Source organism: Temnothorax americanus, unplaced genomic scaffold, assembly GCF_048541705.1.
Source record: "Temnothorax americanus isolate GAGA-0224 unplaced genomic scaffold, ASM4854170v1 Scaffold37, whole genome shotgun sequence".
NCBI classification, from domain to species: Eukaryota; Metazoa; Arthropoda; class Insecta; order Hymenoptera; family Formicidae; genus Temnothorax; species Temnothorax americanus.
This window is the reverse complement of record NW_027509515.1, coordinates 815,089-833,223: the sequence shown is the minus strand read 5'-3', so window position 1 is coordinate 833,223 and position 18,135 is coordinate 815,089. Positions and strand designations below refer to the sequence as shown.

The following is an 18,135-nucleotide window of genomic DNA, read 5'->3' as shown; positions in this document are numbered from 1 at the left end:
TGGGATATTTTATATATTTTATATATTTTATATATGGGGATCTAATGTGTAAAAAAATTTAATAATAAACAAACAATTTTTTCATAATTTCTAGAATAAATGAATTTTATTGAACATATTCAAAAGTATTTGACGCACGACAATTTAAAAAGTGAAATAATTATCTTATATTGTGATTCAATAAGTGCAGTAAAAAAAATGAAATGTTTTTTTAATACCTATGTTTAATAAACATCACAAAAATTCAAAAAAAATTAATGGTCTAGGCATTATTATTCTTCTACATGCAAAGCGCCTTCAATTCCATTCCTGTGCCACAGGCTTCCATAAAAGCATCAGTACACAAACCGTCCCACGCTTCTGGCAATAATAATGTACGCACAGAACTTCCCCACACTACCGGCATCGGGCATACACATAATCCGGAATAAAAAATAAGAGTTTCTAGTTGTGTACTCATAAATTACTTTATTGATGACGACACGTTCATCTCCAGTTGAAGCAAATGGTTCCCACGGTACCATTTGCAACAACACTGTTATCTCTCCGAATCAACCATATCTCGAATCAATCTTACAAGAATATTTTACGTTAAACAATAATAATCAAAAATATATTCAAAGCGAAAAAACTATAATAGAGAGAAGAAGAGGTTTTCCTTACTTTGAATCGATTCTCCACAGCGCGTCGTATGATATCTCTTCCCAGTATAATCATATGTTTTTCGCGTTTTAAACAATTTCCAAAAATTCCTCCCGAACCAAAGCCATAGCTTTCTCAAACTGTTTCTCGATATTTAGATCCTGGCTGTACTTTTGAGGATATACGCGCGCACTTAAACAGTATATATGATTGATACCTACTGAAACAAATGTAAGTACAATAATTTTGTTTAAAATCGTAAATTAATAGTTATTTGTGCATCACTTGTACACGACTTGCACACCCTATTTTATGTTGCAAGTGCATGGAAAGTGGTCTATCACGCACGCGTAGCGTGCGCAATGGGCCACTTTTCATGCACGTGTTACATAAAAATATATGTAAAACATTTTTACTTATGTAGAAAAATTTCAATTTTCTCTGACCGCAATTACAATTTGATAAAAAAACGGAGCAGCCCTATTAAAAAAATAAATAATTGTATACGTGTAAAAAGTGATTCAAGCTTTTACACGATACCACCACATAACAGTCCATTCTTTTGAACGAGTACTATCCAATTGCGCTTGATCTTATTAATTGTAAGTTGATATCACTAATAAGGCATGAAAGCTCTCGCGAGTATTATTGATCGACAGATAAATAATCTTACGGGCAAAAATGACGATGGGCAAAATAGGTTGATTTCTTCCTAAAAAATGTAACGATAAGCCGTCGTAAGCTATACCTATATATGTATCTTGTGTTTTTTGGGTCGTTAAACACGATGATAGCATTTTTATCCGTCTAAATCCGTGGAAAATTTGTTTTTAAAGGGTCAAAATAAGTCATTTTTAATACCTACATAAATTCAATTAGTGACAATTTTGTCCCAGTTATTTAATTACTTGTATTGTATATAGTTTAGCTTTTTAACTTTTTTTTACTAAAAATTAAGAAAATACTTCAGTTAAAAAATGTTCAATAATCATAAAAATTAAAAAAAATGTTATAGACCGTCATTTTTCTACACCTTGCATGATGTTTAAGATTGCCTTAAAAATTCGCTGTCATTCCCGTAGAGAGTAAAAAGCCGAAAACAATAGCCGCAAATGAATAAAAGTATAATATCTAAAACCGTCTAGAAGTAAGATTTCAAATAAAGATTTCGAAGCCTAGCTTATTTACGGAACCGAGATAAAGCCTATGACGAGCAAATTTCTCCTCGCATTGTCTTCATGCGTCTCGCTTTATCTCAGCTGTTTACCAAGTGTTTGTCAGCTAATCGAGCGGCGACTTCTCTCAGAAACTTGTACGTTGAACCGGCGCAAAAGATCCCGAATCTTCGAGAAATTCCCGAGAGAATGAAAGACGTGAGTCTCCCGGCAACCGGGCCAGTCGTGTTCTCCGCTAATTATCCGCGAGGTATCACTGTCGATCTTTATCAATTGAGTCGTTTGCTCTTTATTTCGCGAACGCTTTCCTCGCGAATTGAATAATTCGCTTTTTCGCTTTAAGTCGCCACTCCGAGTTTCCGTAAATAGCTGTAAATAGATACTTGTGAATAAATTTAATACACATTGTTTGTTTAAATCCTCTTTATTTAAATTCAAGTTTGTCTCTTAGCGGTTCGCAGCTTGTTATCTGACTTCCATGCTCAGTCCTCAGTCCGTCGTCGAATACATGGTCTTCCCACCCTTGAGCGCTTTCCGCGCCATGACCATTGCACCGTCGTTAGTTTTGCAAACGCCGAGGGACCAATTAGAAGACACGTGTACAGCGCCTTCAATTCCACAAACTTCCACACACAGTAAAAAATCGTGCGTCCAAATGTTAAAATTTTCTTGTGTTACCAAGATTTGACTATTATTTTAATGTAAAATTAACATACAACAGCTATGTTATTATTTTCGTAACATTTTCATGTGTTATATTAATGTCAACGTGATAACTTAACACTTTATGTATGTCATTTAGAAATTGAATATTATTTTGAGTTCTTTTAACATAATTATTTCAAAAAATCAACACGCCTTAAAGTTATTTTAACATAAACAAAAGTTAAAGTAAATCTTCTCAAATAATCGTAAACTTTGACATACAAAATAATCAAATTTACTACATATCAAGTATTTAAAACAACATTTCTCTTAAGTTGAAATAACCATCTTTATTCAAATATGTTATATCGACATTTTTTACAAATTATTTTTACATTATACTTAAAGTTAAATGAACAAATATAAATGTAAAATATAGTGCCAATAAATTAACATTTCTAATTTGTCAACAGTAACACACGATGAATGAGTTATTTTAACTCAAAATTTAGAGTGGACTTTCTGGGACATTTGAAAAATGTTACGATTAACATTTTATTTCTTACTGTGCAAGAGCATTAAAGTCGAAACCACCCCAGACTTCCGGCAATAACGTTCTCCGCACGGAACTTTTCAACGCTTCCGATACACACGTAACACAATATCCGTTTCTACTCTAAAAAATAACGTACTTTATTGATGGCGACACGTTCATCTCCTTTTCCAAACAAAACAGAAACTGCTTATACCATAAAAACTCTTGACACCATAGCGGAAACATTATTATCTCTCCGCTCCCATCAACCTTACAAAAATCGAAAATATATATAAAAAACAAAAAGACAAAAATGAAGGGTTTTCCTTACTTCGAATTGATTCACCACAGCGCGTCGCATGGTGTCTCTTACCCGTAACCAAACCACAGTATATACAGTAGCGCAACTCCTCTGATTTCGTGTTGGCCAAAACGGATTGCGCATGCGCGAAATAAAGCACTATTTCTGTCTCTTTTCTTCTTACTGTCTTTCCTTTTTTAACGGATTTAGAGGCACATTTAAATGCCTAAGGCGTTAAAGTGCTATAGACAGCTATAGAGTGACTTGATAAAAGTCGGAAAAAAATTGTGTAAATTGTGTGATTGTAAAGTGTATGATTGTGAAGAGATTTGTGAAGAGATTTGTGAAGTGATTGTGAAATGATTTGTGTATTGGAAGTATAGAAAGGAAAGTTAACCTGTATAAATTTTATACAGGTTTCCTTTTCTTTGAGAGCACTTTGATCTTAGCTTTGTTTCAGATTTTTGCTACGAGAAGGAATTAGAAAATGAAAAAAACTATTAAAAACGTTAAAAAAGAAAGTCATTGGTGTGCAGTGACAGGATGTATGAGCACCATAAATGTGGAAAAACGACACTTCCTTTTTCCAAAAAAACATAATAGGTACAGTACTATTTTAATAATTGTTTACATCATTATTTCATTATTTGCGTAATTTAATTAATTATTCTGACATAAACAGGTGGTTGGCATGGGTTCAAGCATGCAGAAGATTGAATTTAATACCAAAAGGCCCCGAGTGTGCTCACCGCAATTGTCGATTGTGCCATGTACATTTTGAAGAAAATCAGTATAAAATCGTCAAAAGTCGAGCTCGCCTTCATCCAGATGCTGTACCAACAAGATGTTTAGAGTTTACCAGTAATAAGTAAGTTTTCATTTATATTAGTTTTAATTACTCTTTATTTGGAAAAATCTAGTTTTGATACTTGAAAATATTTTTGATAGTAATATAAAATTATTAAAAATATATTATTTTACTGCAGTACTACAGCTTCTACAGTATCAACAGATGTAGTATCAATGGAAAATAAAAACAATAATATGTAAGCTATTTTTGCATTTATTATAAAAATATTAGAAAAATTAAATTTAAATTAACACATAACTCAAGAAGCTGAAGAAGTTTATGTATTATTAGTATTACAATGCGCAAATTATACATATATTTAGTTTTTAATATTAATAAGTTTTTAATATTATTAATGAAATTTCTTTTGTGCAATAGCTTAGCATTATCAGTAAAGTTTTCAATAATATATATTCATTACTTGTAAAAATTTATCTACATATATGTTATAAAATAAAATGTAAAAATTTTATCAATATATATTGACCACATATTATTGTATCATTAAAAAATTGAGTTTATTACTACACACACACACACACACACACACACACACACACACACACACACACACACACACAAAATGTATAATATATTTAATAAATAATATATTTTAAAATGTGACATATTTTATAAAAATATATAAATGTATACATTTAATCTAAAAAGTGTTATATTAATTTAAAATGTTTACATAATTTTTCTTTGTGTGTATACTTTTATGCGAGAAAATTATTCTATATATTATATATGTTATATATACTTTTTTTTTTTTACATTTATTCCTGACTTTTATAATATATATATATATATATATATATATATATATATATATATATATATATATGTCAAATGGTCGGTACGGGACATCTCCTACTACCTAATTGATCCGACACTCGACCTTTAGTTATTGCTCGCGGTCGCAGTCGCGCTCTCTCGTTTTCTATTGTAACTTTACGATAAGATACGTTTTGAATCGTCTATCGCTGATACACGATAAATAACAGTGACTTTGCATTTGTCGACATTATATGATGGAAAACCATTCACTCATGCCTCGTGATTTTATGATAGATCACGAAACGTTTCCTGTTGTAATTTTACATGAGACATATTTTCAATCGTCTTCTAGCGTTGATACGTGATTAATAATTATAGGGTTTTTAATTGCACGACAGGAGAGACTTAGAGTTTCCTTTATTATAAATACACAATTATTTCTCCTCAATAAATTCCAAGAAAACAATAGAAAACAATAAATTGAACAATAATTGAATCTGTTTTCAACAGAGAATAAAAGAAAACAATAGGAAAAGATAATATTTCTTTCAGAATTTAAAATGTGAAACGATAGATTACGATAAGAAACAATAAGATTTTTTGCAAATTGTATCGGTTCCTATCATTTTCTATCGATTTCTTTAATCAGGATTTTCACGTAGCGCGAGAATTGTGTTTATTCGATGCCTCTCTCAGAACGATGTCGGGAAAATCGATTGTGAAGATTGGCACGGGCGACAAATTATTTTATTGCTCTGAGGTCCTTGCCTGATGCGCACTTTTAAAATTACTACCACAGTATAAGGATGCATCTATAGCAAGGTAATTAACCTCGTCTCAAAGCCAAGAGTTTTAACTCATTCAATAATAAAATTGAGAAAAAGAATTGGCATAAATTTTATTATAATATTGAAACGAAATGAAGAGAAAATATTGAGCTGCAGAATTCATAAATATATCCAATTGAATTTTTATATCTCAAAATCAGTGTCTTAGATACCTATGATATCGTGATATTTTTTTCGCCACATCGTTATTTATTTTTTTCTTGCATTAGAGAATTCCAGGAAACGACCCCGATAGCACCAATATCCTATAAATATTCATATAACGTCCATGGGCATTCTGGACATAATATGGACATCCATAGGATATTGTGTGCTGTCTGGGGATGAGTACCGTTATAAAAAAAGCAGGATACGATTGGACAGAAAAACTAAGCAGTGCGGGACTGATCTACTGCCATTTTGGTCATGAGATATTGAAGAGTGTACTTTCGGACATAAAAGAGGACAAAGTCATTGAGGAAATCTTTAAGATCATTTATGAAGTGCTAATTTAAAAAATCGATGCTGTAGATAGCGATTTGCAAATGTACGATGCAGCGTAATTGCAAGTGCACGTTTGTTACATGCTGCGCAGTACACTTTAGCAAAACCTGCATTTGTTTCAGATGTCGATCAAATACTGATTTAAGTAGGCGCGTAAGCAGATTGAATCCTCTGTGGGCCAACTAGAATCTGAATTATACTAATATTCCTGAATCACTTTTCAGAAAACAATTTGATAAAGCCATAGCTTTGGTTCTGGAGGAATTTTTGGAAACTGTGCAATACGCGAAAAAGATTTGGTTACGGGTAAGAGACACCATGCGAGACGCTGTGGTGAATCGATTTGAAGTAAGGAAAACCCTCCATTTGTCTTTTTGTTTTTTATATATTTTCGATTACTGTTTAACGTAAAATATTTTTGTAAGGTTGATGGGAGCGGAGAGATAATAATGTTTCCGCTATGGTGTCGGTAATTCGCCCCCGCCACCGATACATGCCCGCGCGCGGTAACTGTAGCAGTTGGCATCAACGTCGCTAGGCGTCGCATCGCCTATGCATTTTCTCAAATTCAAGATTCGACACCGACTAGGATATAAGGAGACCCCCCTTACGGGATCCGGATCCGGACCCGACAGATCTTGTTAGTCACTAGACGCCTACGCACAACCCAGTGTATGTACATACCTGTTGTTTGTATCTTGAGGAAGCTAGTCGCCCTACCGGGCAGCAGCAGCGGGTGAATGCTCATCGACGTTAAGGAGCCAGGTGGTTCGCCCTCGGCAGTAGTACACCATGATGATCGCTTGCCGCCTACCTCGGCGCACAGACGTCTCCTCGGCGCACGGATGCCTACGGCGGCAGTGGCACGTCGCCCACCGATTCCTCGTCGCTCGGCCGCCTTCGGCAGTTCGGCCACGGCGCACAGACACTGCTAGTGTTAACGGCGATCGGCCGCGAGGCCTCACGCCACTCTGACACGCTTGGCTCTAGAACACTGTGATATGATCTGCATTTGTTTCAGAGGGCCAACCAGAATCTGAATTATACTAGTATTCCTGGATCACTTTTCGGAAAACAAAAGCCATTTGGTTCTGGAGGAATTTTTGGAAACTGTGCAATACGCGAAAAAGGTTTAGTCACAGTATATACAGTAGCGCAACTCTCTGTCGGCACCTTTGATGTTAGTGTTGGCCAAAATGGAGTGCGCATGCGCGAAATAAAACAGTATTCTGTCTCACTTCTTTCTTTGTCATCTCTCTCTTTCCTACTCGTTTAGTCCATATTGAGGTTAATTTAACGCAGTTGGCGCGAGATACAACCGTGTCTGTTAGTTTCAATAAAAATTATGCAGAATTATTGTTAAAAATGCACAATGTCATGCAATGCGCGCGTAAAAAAAATAAAAGAAATTAAGAGAAATATTAAAAAATATTACATATATAATAGATGAATCCGTTAATGATGCAAATTAATGATATATAAAATACTAATATATGAAATATTATACTAATAATAACACACACACACACAGTATGTTATATATATAAATAAATAAATATATATATATATCTTTGTCAAATGGTCGGTTCCGGGACATCCTATTTTTTTAATATTTCTCAATGCGCCCCCTAACACCCTGGTTCTATTCTACAAAGAAAAATTAAATCAACCAATTACTTATTGAGATATTGGAAAATAATGTTTTCCAGGACACTTTCGTAATGGTATATTCCAGGACAGTAATGTTACAGTAATGTTTCCAGGACTGGCTTGGAAAAAATTTATACTTTATGATAGATTCCAAGACATGTTATATATACTTTATGGTAGATTCCAAGACATGCACCATTTTATGGTGCGTTAGTTTCCAAGACACGAACAATTTTTGGCCTAACGTAAAATTACTGACTTGCGAGATAATGTTTACAAAATACCGTACCATATGTTTCCATACCACGTTCTTGAGTGTCAAGAAGTGTCTTAAATCCCTTGAATATACGGAAATTATAAAAATTGATATGTACTATTGTATGACATAACCTCAAATTTTGGGGTACAAGCACATTTTTGTAAATGCGAAATTATTCATTTGCGGGTTGACGTGTGTGAAATACCGTAAACTCACATTCTTTTACCACGTTCTCAGATGTTAAAATGTATATTAAACGCGCTGAATATACGTAAATAAGCAAAAACTGACATGTAATAAATTATGGCCTAACGTTAGTTTCCAGGACATAAAAATTTTTCATAAATTATGTAAAATTATTGATTTGCGGGACAATGCTTGCGAAATAACTTAAACTTATGTTTCCATATCGCGTTTTCAAATGTTAAGAAGTACTTTAAACCCTTTGAATGTACGGAAGTTATCAAAAATTGATATGTACAGTTCTATGACATAACCTCAAATTTCGGGGTACAAGCACATTTTTGTAAATGCGAAATTATTCACTTGCGGGTTGACGTGTGTAGAATACCGTAAACTCACATTCTTTTACCACGTTCTCAGACGTTAAAATGTATATTAAACGCGCTGAATATACGTAAATAAGCAAAAACTGACTTGTAATAAATTATGGCCTAACGTTAGTTTCCAGGACGTAAAAATTTTTCATAAATAATGTGAAATTATTCACTTGCGGGTTAACGTCTGCGGAATCGGGTTGACGTGTGTGGAATACCGTAAACTCACATTCTCTTACCACGTTTTCAAACGTTAAAATGCATATTAAACGCGCTGAATCTATACGTAAATAAGCAAAAACTGACATGTAATAAATTATGGCCTAACGTTAGTTTCCAGGACATAAAAATTTTTCATAAATCATGTAAAATTATTGATTTGCGGGATAATGCTTGCGAAATAACTTAAACTTATGTTTCCATATCGCGTTTTCAAATGTTAAGAAGTACTTTGAACCCTTTGAATGTACGGAAGTTATCAAAAATTGATATGTATAGTTCTATGACATAACCTCAAATTTCGGGGTACAAACACATTTTTGTAAATGCGAAATTATTCATTTGCGGGTTGACGTGTGTGGAATACCGTAAACTCACATTCTTTTACCACGTTCTCAGACGTTAAAATGTATATTAAACGCGCTGAATATACGTAAATAAGCAAAAACTGACATGTAATAAATAGGGAATTTGCATGATTTTTTTTTTAAATTGCATTAAATAATTTGTATGTTCTTTTAATTGTTTTTTTTTCGTAATTTTTTAACGCAAAATAACCGAGAAAACAAATAATAAAATATTGCATTATTTGAAATGCCGAAAACGGTCCGGAAACGACCGAGTTTTCCCGAACGCCGTGTGACGTCACACCGCAGTAAAGTAATACTTTTAACCATTGAAACAATCATTTATTTTAAAAAATGAGTAAAGCAAAGACACATAAAACGTGTTTTGTACCTTTATGTAAAAGTACTGTTATTAAAACACTAGGTAAACTGTTTTTTTATGTACCTCAAGATAAAAACGTGAGAATACAAATAGAATCTTCCCGTTTGACGCTGACATAACCTATAACTCGCTGAGATAGAAAGAGAAGGGAGTATAATACTCGTGTGCACTCGGGTGACGTTTCCAAACGCAGCCTAGCAGACGGAGAGTTGAGACTATTGCAATGTGACGTCATGCACTTGTCAGCCAATCAAAATCGTTTTCTCACAGCACAGAAAATTTTAAATATTATTAAAATTTAATTTCATTTCTGACTACCTATTTATTGATTAAAATTTAAAATTTTGTTGTAAATAAATTTATAATAATGTATATTTAAATTACAAACAAAAAAAAATGCAATATTTTTTCATGCAAATTCCCTATTATGGCCTAACGTTAGTTTCCCCAGGACGTAAAAATTTTTCATAAATAATGTGAAATTATTCACTTGCGGGTCAACGTCTGCGGAATCGGGTTGACGTGTGTGGAATACCGTAAACTCACATTCTCTTACCACGTTCTCAAACGTTAAAATGCATATTAAACGCGCTGAATATACGTAAATAAGCAAAAACTGAGATGTAATAAATTATGGCTTAACGTTAGTTTCCAGGACATAAAAATTTTTTATAAATAATGTGAAATTATTTACTTGCGGGTTAACGTCTGCGGAATCGGGTTGACGTATGTGGAATACCGTAAACTCACATTCTCTTACCACGTTCTCAAACGTTAAAATGCATATTAAACGCGCTTAATATACGTAAATAAGCAAAAACTGACATGTAATAAATTATGGCCTAACGTTAGTTTCCCCAGGACATAAAAATTTTTCATAAATAATGTGAAATTATTCACTTGCGGGTTAACGTCTGCGGAATCTCATTAAAATTAGACATCAAATTCAACGTATTATTACACTTGGGACACCGAAAACTATGGAGTGCACTATCTGGACCTCATCATCAGCAACCTGGGACATCGAATTCAAGGTATTAATACACGTAAACACCGAAAACTACGGAGCGCACTATGTGAACCTCGTCATCGGCAACGTGGGACACCTAGACATTGAATTCAACGTATTATTACACCTAGACACCGAAAACTATGGAGCGCACTATCTAAACCTCGTCATCGGCAACCTGGGACACCTAGAATCGAATTCAACGTATGATTACACCTGGACACCGAAAACTATGAAGCGCACTATCTGGAACCCGTCATCGGCAACCTGGGACACGTGGACATTGAATTCAAAGTATTAATACACGTAGACACCGAAAACTGCAGAGCGCACTATGTGGACCTCGTCATCGGCAATGTGGGACACGTAGACATCGAATTCAACGTACGATTACACCTGGATACCGAAAACTATGAAACGCACTATCTGGACCTCGTCATCGGCAACCTGGGATACCTAGACATCGAATCCAAGCTTGATTCATAAGAATCGACTTAAAAATTCCCTAACGGCAGAATTAAAATTATGTCTAGACATAATAAAAATTGGCTGAATTAAAATTATGTGTACACATAATAAAAATGAATTAAAATTATGTGTACACATAATTTTAATTCATTTTTATTATGTCTAGACATATAATAAAAATTGGCTGAATTAAAATTATGTGTACACATAATAAAAATTGGATGAATTAAAATTATGTCTGACATAAAAATAATTCCGCATTTTTATTATGTGTACACATAATTTTAATTCATTTTTATTATGTCTGGACATATTAAAAATTGGCTGAATTAAAATTATGTGTACACACAATAAAAATTGTATGAATTAAAATTATGTGTACACATAATAAAAATGCGGAATTATAATAAAAATTGGCTGAATTAAAATTATGTGTAGACATAATAAAAATTGAATGAATTAAAATTATTACACATAAAATATTATGTGTACATATAATAAAAATGCGGAATTATAATAAAAATTGGCTGAATTAAAATTATGTGTAGACATAATAAAAATTGTATGAATTAAAATTATTACACATAATTTTAATTCATACAATTTTTATTATGTCTACACATAATTTTAATTTAACCAATTTTTATTATAATTCCGCATTTTTATTATGTGTACACATAATTTTAATTCATACAATTTTTATTGTGTGTACACATAATTTTAATTCAGCCAATTTTTAATATGTCCAGACATAATAAAAATGAATTAAAATTATGTGTACAAATAATAAAAATGCGGAATTATTTTTATGTCAGACATAATTTTAATTCATCCAATTTTTATTATGTGTACACATAATTTTAATTCAGCCAATTTTTATTATGTCTAGACATAATTTTAATTCGTCAATTTTTATTATGTCTAGACATAATTTTAATTCATTAATAAGAATCGCGATTTTTTTTAAGACAATTATTATTCTATCTTTTGTATTGATGGAATATTTATTATGTTATTAAAAAGTAAAACGGCTCGCCTTACATAATAGAAATTGAAGAATTAAAATTATGTACATAATAGAAATTCAAGAATTAAAATTATGTACATAATGGAAATTCAAGAATTAAAATTATGTAGATAAAAATTCAAGAATTAAAATTATGTACATAATGGAAATTCAAGAATTAAAATTATGTACATAAAAATTCAAGAATTAAAATTATGTACATAATGGCAATTCAAGAATTAAAATTATGTACATAATGGCAATTCAGGAATTAAAATTATGTACATAATAAAAATTCAGGAATTAAAATTATGTACATAATGGAAAATCAAGAATTAAAATTATGTACATAATAAAAATTCAGGAATTAAAATTATGCACATAATGAAAATTCAAGAATTAAAATTATGTACATAATAAAAATTCAGGAATTAAAATTATGTACATAATGGAAATTCAAGAATTAAAATTATGTACATAATAAAAATTCAAGAATTAAAATTATGTACATAATAAAAATTCGTGAATGAAAATTATGTACATAATGAGAATTCCGAATAAATATTATGTCTTGACATAATAAAAATTTCTTTCAAATTAAAATTTTATATGAAATCTAGGATTGAAATGATAGTAGCACGTAATTCTAATTTTTAATTTTCATTATGTCATGGCATAATTTTTATTCACTGAAATTCTATTAACCATGGCATAATTTTAATTCGTGAATTTTTATTATGTTGTAGCATAATTTTAATTTATTGAATTACTATGATAGCTTACATAATTTAAATTTCTGCAATTATTATTATGTTACGACATAATAAAAATACATTAATATTATCTCATGACATAATAAAAATGAATTAAAATTATGTCTTGACATAAAAGTAATTCGACATATAAACTGTATTTTTCTCTATGTATGGCACGCCGTTTTGTTATTTATTCATAAAATTTTTATTTTGAATTAATTTTACGTGAATACATAATTTTAATTCATTTTTATTATGTTATGACATAATAAAAATGGTTCCGAAAAACTATCTACTTCAGTTTAAATCAATTACTAAATTTTTATTTTAGATTAAAAGATCTTATTAATAAATAGCAAAACGGCGTGCCATACCTTATCAATTTTTATTATGTTATGACAATTTTAATTGGATGAATTAAAATTATGTTTAGACATAATAAAAAATTTTTTTATGTCCCGGCATAATTTTAATTCATTCAATTTTTATTATGTCTAGACATAATAAAAATTGGATGAATTAAAATTATATGTTAAAATTTAATAATAATTGTCGAACAAAATAAAAATTGTATGAATTAAAATTATGTCTAGACATATACTCTCCGCCAACACCCACCACGATATTACAGGTATTTAAGACACTCTGATTCCGAGATCTAAAAATATAATTGACTATCTATGAATTCTGCAACCTAATATTTTCTCTTCATTTTGTTTCGATATTATTATATAATTCATGGCAATTCCTTTTCTCGAGTTTATCACTGAATGCGTTGAAACTTTTGGCGTTGAGATGAAGATATAATTACCTTACTATAGATGCATCCTTATATTGTGGTAGCAATTTTAAAAGCACACAGGCAAGAACCTCAGAGCAATAAAATACTCCGTCGTACGTGCCGATCCTCATGGTCGATTTATTTCCCGACATCGTTCTGAGAGCGGGGTCGAATTAATACGTTTCCTTACGTATTTATACTATGTGAGAATATTAACAAATTGATAGAAAATGATAGAAACCGATACGATTTGCAAAAAAATCTTATCGTTTCTTATCGTAATCTATATCGTTCCATATTTTAAATTCTGAAAGAAATGTTATCGTTTTCTATCGTTATCTTTTATTCTCTGTTAAAAACGGATTTAATCGTTGGAATACGATAGAACTCTTATAGTAATAATTTATTGCTTTCTATTATTTTGTTGGAATTTAACGAGGAGAAATAATTGAAAATCTATAATCGTAATTAATTGTGTCTTTATAATAAAGGAAGCTCTAAGTTTCCTATCGCACATTAAAAACCCTGTAATTTTAATCAAGTATCAACGATAGAATATTGAAAACGTATCTCATCGTAAAGTTACAAAAGGAAACGTTTCGTGATCTGTCATAAAATCACACTGATCTATATATAACTGGATAGTGAATAGGCCGAATTTTGTGAAGCAATATGAACGGCCGCCATGTTGGCCGCAGCGGGCACTTCGGGCGTCATCGGGAGCCGTCGTGAGCGTTCGTGAATCGCCAAGTTTGAAGTTGCACACAGGAGTGAAAATCGCTTAGTTGTGTTTTTACAGTTAATTTACATACAGTTAATTTACATACAGTTAATATACATACAATTGTGTAAAATATAAATGCATTTATTGATAAACATAAAGAACACATAAAATACAAATTATAGAAGAATAAATTAACAAAATTAAATTTTCGAAGGTATCGCAAAACAACAAAATAAAATTTTCCAAGGTATCGCAGAACTTAATACTTAAAAAATAATTGTGTACAGCAGGGTTGGGTACGTCCCTTCAAAACACCATCTGTAAGATTTGGGTACGTTCCGTAAAAACGCCCTTTAAAGCCCCTTCGGGGCAAATAAAGTACCTTTTGAACTGAATAATTGTGTACAGCTGTTTTAAAAAATTCACTCAATTTGTAATTTTCACGACATTACCTCATGCACGGATTAATTATAATATAGATAATGTATTTTATCGCTAAAAATCGTACGACGTGAAAATAAAACTACAAAAAGCAATAAATTATTCAACATAACCAATAATTTAATATCGAGTGATTGATTGCCATTAATTTACATATAATAAATTAGATACTATAATATATACTTACCGGTGAAAAGACCTGGGCACATCTTCACCCTTGTCGTTTTTCCCACAATGTACGCAATTCTTTTTCATTTTCGACAACGAAAAAGTTACCCGATTACAAATTACTAACTTTAACAACATTAAGCGGTTTTCAATTTTTTACCTGTGTGCAACTTCAAACTCGGCGATTCACGAACGCTCACGACGGCTCCCGATGACGCCCGAAGTGCCCGCTGCGGCCAACATGGCGGCCGTTCATAATGCTTCATAAAATTTGGGGTGAGAGTAAGGTATTCACTATCCAGTTATAATATAGATCAGTGTAAAATCACGACAGCATGAGTAAATGGTTTTCCATCATATAATGACAAATGAAAAGTCACTGTTGTTTATCGTGTATCAGTATCAGTGATAGACGATTCAAAGCTATTTTTCAATTCTCTTTGCTATCTGGGATATTTTGTATGGATCTAATGTAAAAGAAACTTGGACAATAAATGAGCTTTTTTTATAATCTCTGGACCAAGTGTATGCAGTTTGGTTCAACTTTATTGAACATATTCGAAAGTATTCGATGCATGACAATTGAAAAGATACAATGATTTATTTAATATTGCGTGGGATTCAATGAGTGTTAAATGATCGGAGTCTTTAAACAGAACAAAATGTACACGATCGAGTTGTACCATGCAACTCTTAATAAAAAAAATGTTTTTTAAAAATTATTCAATAACCATTACAAAAATTCTAAAAAAGATGAGCGGTCGACATTATCATTCTACACACTGCACGGCCTTCCCGATCTCGAGCGCTTTCCGCGCCATGGCGACCGCGCCGTCTTTGGTTTTGTGACCACCGATGAATCGAACGGAATGCACAAATATGGCACCTTCAATTCCACAGGCTTCCACAAGGGCGTCAGTGCGCAAACCGCCCCACGCTTCCGGCAAGAACATTCTGCACACAAAACTTCCTTCCGTTACCGGCATACACTGAACCCGATAAGCGTTATCACCCTCAAAAAGGGCGTACTTTATTGATGGCGACACGTTCATCTCCTTTTCCAGTTGAAACAAATGTTCCTTCCACGGTACAAATTTCGACAACATTATTATCTCTCCGCTCGAATCAACCTTATGGAAACGTTTTACAATTTTATATCAAACGATAATCGGAAATATATTCAAAACAAAAAAACTAATAGAGAGAGGGTTCTCCTTACTTCAAATCGACTCTCCACAGCACGTCGCACGATGCCCCTTGCCGGTAACCAAACGTTTTTCGCGTATTGTACAAATTCCAAAAATTCCTCCAGAACCAAAGCCATGGCTTTCTCAAATTGTTTTTCTATATTCACATCTTCACTGTTCCACGGAGGATTAAGTCTGCTTACGCGCGCGCTTAAATTAGTGACTATTCGATACCTGAAACAAATGCGGATACAATAATTTTGCTAAAGCGTACTGCACAGCACGTAACATTACAAGTTACATCCACTTACAATGGCTCTGCGTCGTACATCGGCACACCGTTATCTATAGCGTCGATTTCCTGGATTAACGTGTCATAAATCTTCCTAAAAATTTCATCAATGACTTTGTCCTCTGTTACGTCCGAAAGTACAATCCTCAATATCTCATGACCAAAATGGCAGTAGATCAGTCCGGCACTGCTTAGTTTTATTGTCCAATCGTACCCTGGTTTCTTTATAACGGTACTCATCGACTCCTGGAATTCTCTGATACGGGAAGATAATAAATAACGATGTAAGCAAAAGCAGAGATTTTTCTTTAATGGCGTATCATTGAAAAGTATGTTATTTTACCTTACCTCATGTGATGATCGTATCGATGTCTAGAAGGATCATACTCTCCGCCAACGTCCACCACGATGTCACAGGTATCTAAGACACTCTGATTCCGAGATCTAAAAATTTAATTGAATATCCATGGATTCTGTAACCCAATATTTCCTATTCATTTCGTTTCGATATTATTATTCACGCCAATTCCCTTTCTCCGCATTTTATCATTGATCGAATGCGTTAAAAAGCTCTTGGCTTTGAGATGAGAATTATTACCTTACTATAGATGCATCCTTGTATTGCGGTAGCAGTTTTAAGAGTGTGCAGGCGATGACTTCATCGCAATGAAAAGTTCCGTCGTGCGTGCCGATCTTCACGGTCGATTTTCCCGACATTGTTCTGAGATGAGCTCCGCTGAATAAAAGATTGGGGAGTCCGCCGGAAAGCGCGTTTTTCGATAATTGACTGAAACCTCGGATCATCATATACTGAATTACGCGATCTAATGCTGTACCAAAAAAATATATGTCGCTATTTAATAAATCCTCACCAGGTCGTAGCGAAACGTGAGTTTCACCAGAAGCTCCTTTGCATGCGGAAGTTCTTCTAAATTAGTTGCTTTAACGTTGCACGCTCAGATCGTACGTTCCATATAAGAATTTGTACTTATTAAACTGGCAGTGTTTGACCGTGTTCCAGCAGAGAGTGGTGGCAAGTGGCAAGTGGCAGAAAGAAGGCTGCGAAGCGAATAATGCACGTATACGTGCTCCACTGCCCCGCTGCCTCCGCTCCGGCACTCCGGCCACTGGCGCCTCTATGTACGCCAAACGTGCACATTAAACTACGTAGTCACGAATATTTTCGACGGGTAACACCCCAGATAGCAAGGAGAATTAAAAATTCGATCCCGATTTATGAAATAAACTCTTTTTTCGTAATATTTCAAAAGAAATTTATTTCTATGTCACCAATTCTGAGTCCTTCTTCAGATACCAAAAGAATATGCTTTTTCTACTCCATAAGAATTCGCAATAAATACGAAATTAATACTATTTCAATGGAACTTTATCTAAACGCTGTTTTGTATCTGAAAAAGAATAATTAGAGGAATAAGAATAAATATTAAGTATTATAGAAAACGGAATTATAGAAATAATCATTAATCGTAAACACACACACACACACACACACACACAAAATGGAAAAAAATTAAATATAGAATATAAATATGTAGGAATATATTCCTACATTTATATACATATCCTATAAATATTTAAGGGTCGACAGGATGAGACACGGTGGAGACGCT

General features: G+C 32.8%; 1 protein-coding gene and 1 long non-coding RNA gene across 9 annotated transcripts in view; both read right to left on the bottom strand.

Moving 5' to 3' along the window:
• LOC143901902 (uncharacterized) overlaps nucleotides 1-14,371 on the bottom strand; it is a 39,506-nt gene extending 25,135 nt beyond the window's left edge. The window contains exons 1-4 of one of the 6 annotated variants that reach the window (XR_013258212.1): nucleotides 13,723-14,370; nucleotides 6,944-7,253; nucleotides 664-862; nucleotides 144-572 (exon numbers count right to left, since the gene is read on the bottom strand). This is a non-coding gene — a long non-coding RNA (uncharacterized LOC143901902). The other 5 variants (XR_013258213.1, XR_013258211.1, XR_013258209.1 and 2 more) reach the window with 5 other exon arrangements.
• Nucleotides 14,372-15,553: 1,182 nt separating this feature from the next.
• Nucleotides 15,554-17,631, bottom strand: LOC143902039 (MYG1 exonuclease-like). Of its 3 annotated transcripts, none has more exons than XM_077414738.1 (6): nucleotides 17,377-17,631; nucleotides 17,103-17,314; nucleotides 16,853-16,948; nucleotides 16,524-16,760; nucleotides 16,245-16,446; nucleotides 15,554-16,155 (listed from the first exon to the last, which is right to left on the bottom strand). In XM_077414738.1, exons 2-6 carry the CDS (start codon nucleotides 17,309-17,311, stop codon nucleotides 15,796-15,798), a joined length of 1,104 nt encoding a protein of 367 aa, XP_077270864.1. In that variant the 5' UTR covers nucleotides 17,312-17,314; nucleotides 17,377-17,631; the 3' UTR covers nucleotides 15,554-15,795. The 3 variants fall into 3 exon arrangements, with proteins under 3 accessions (XP_077270864.1, XP_077270866.1, XP_077270865.1); XM_077414740.1 differs by having other exon boundaries at nucleotides 17,103-17,298; XM_077414739.1 differs by having other exon boundaries at nucleotides 17,103-17,291; nucleotides 17,377-17,630.
• Nucleotides 17,632-18,135: the final 504 nt, after the last annotated feature.

Coding starts and splice junctions, on each gene's coding strand:
- LOC143902039 (XM_077414738.1), bottom strand. CDS start 17,311: ATGATGATCCGAGGTTTCAGTCAATTATCGAAAAACGCGCTTTCCGGC. Junction 16,761..16,852: donor CGATACGATCATCACATGAG/GTAAGGTAAAAT, acceptor TTCCCGTATCAG/AGAATTCCAGGAGTCGATGA. Junction 16,447..16,523: donor ATGTACGACGCAGAGCCATT/GTAAGTGGATGT, acceptor CATTTGTTTCAG/GTATCGAATAGTCACTAATT.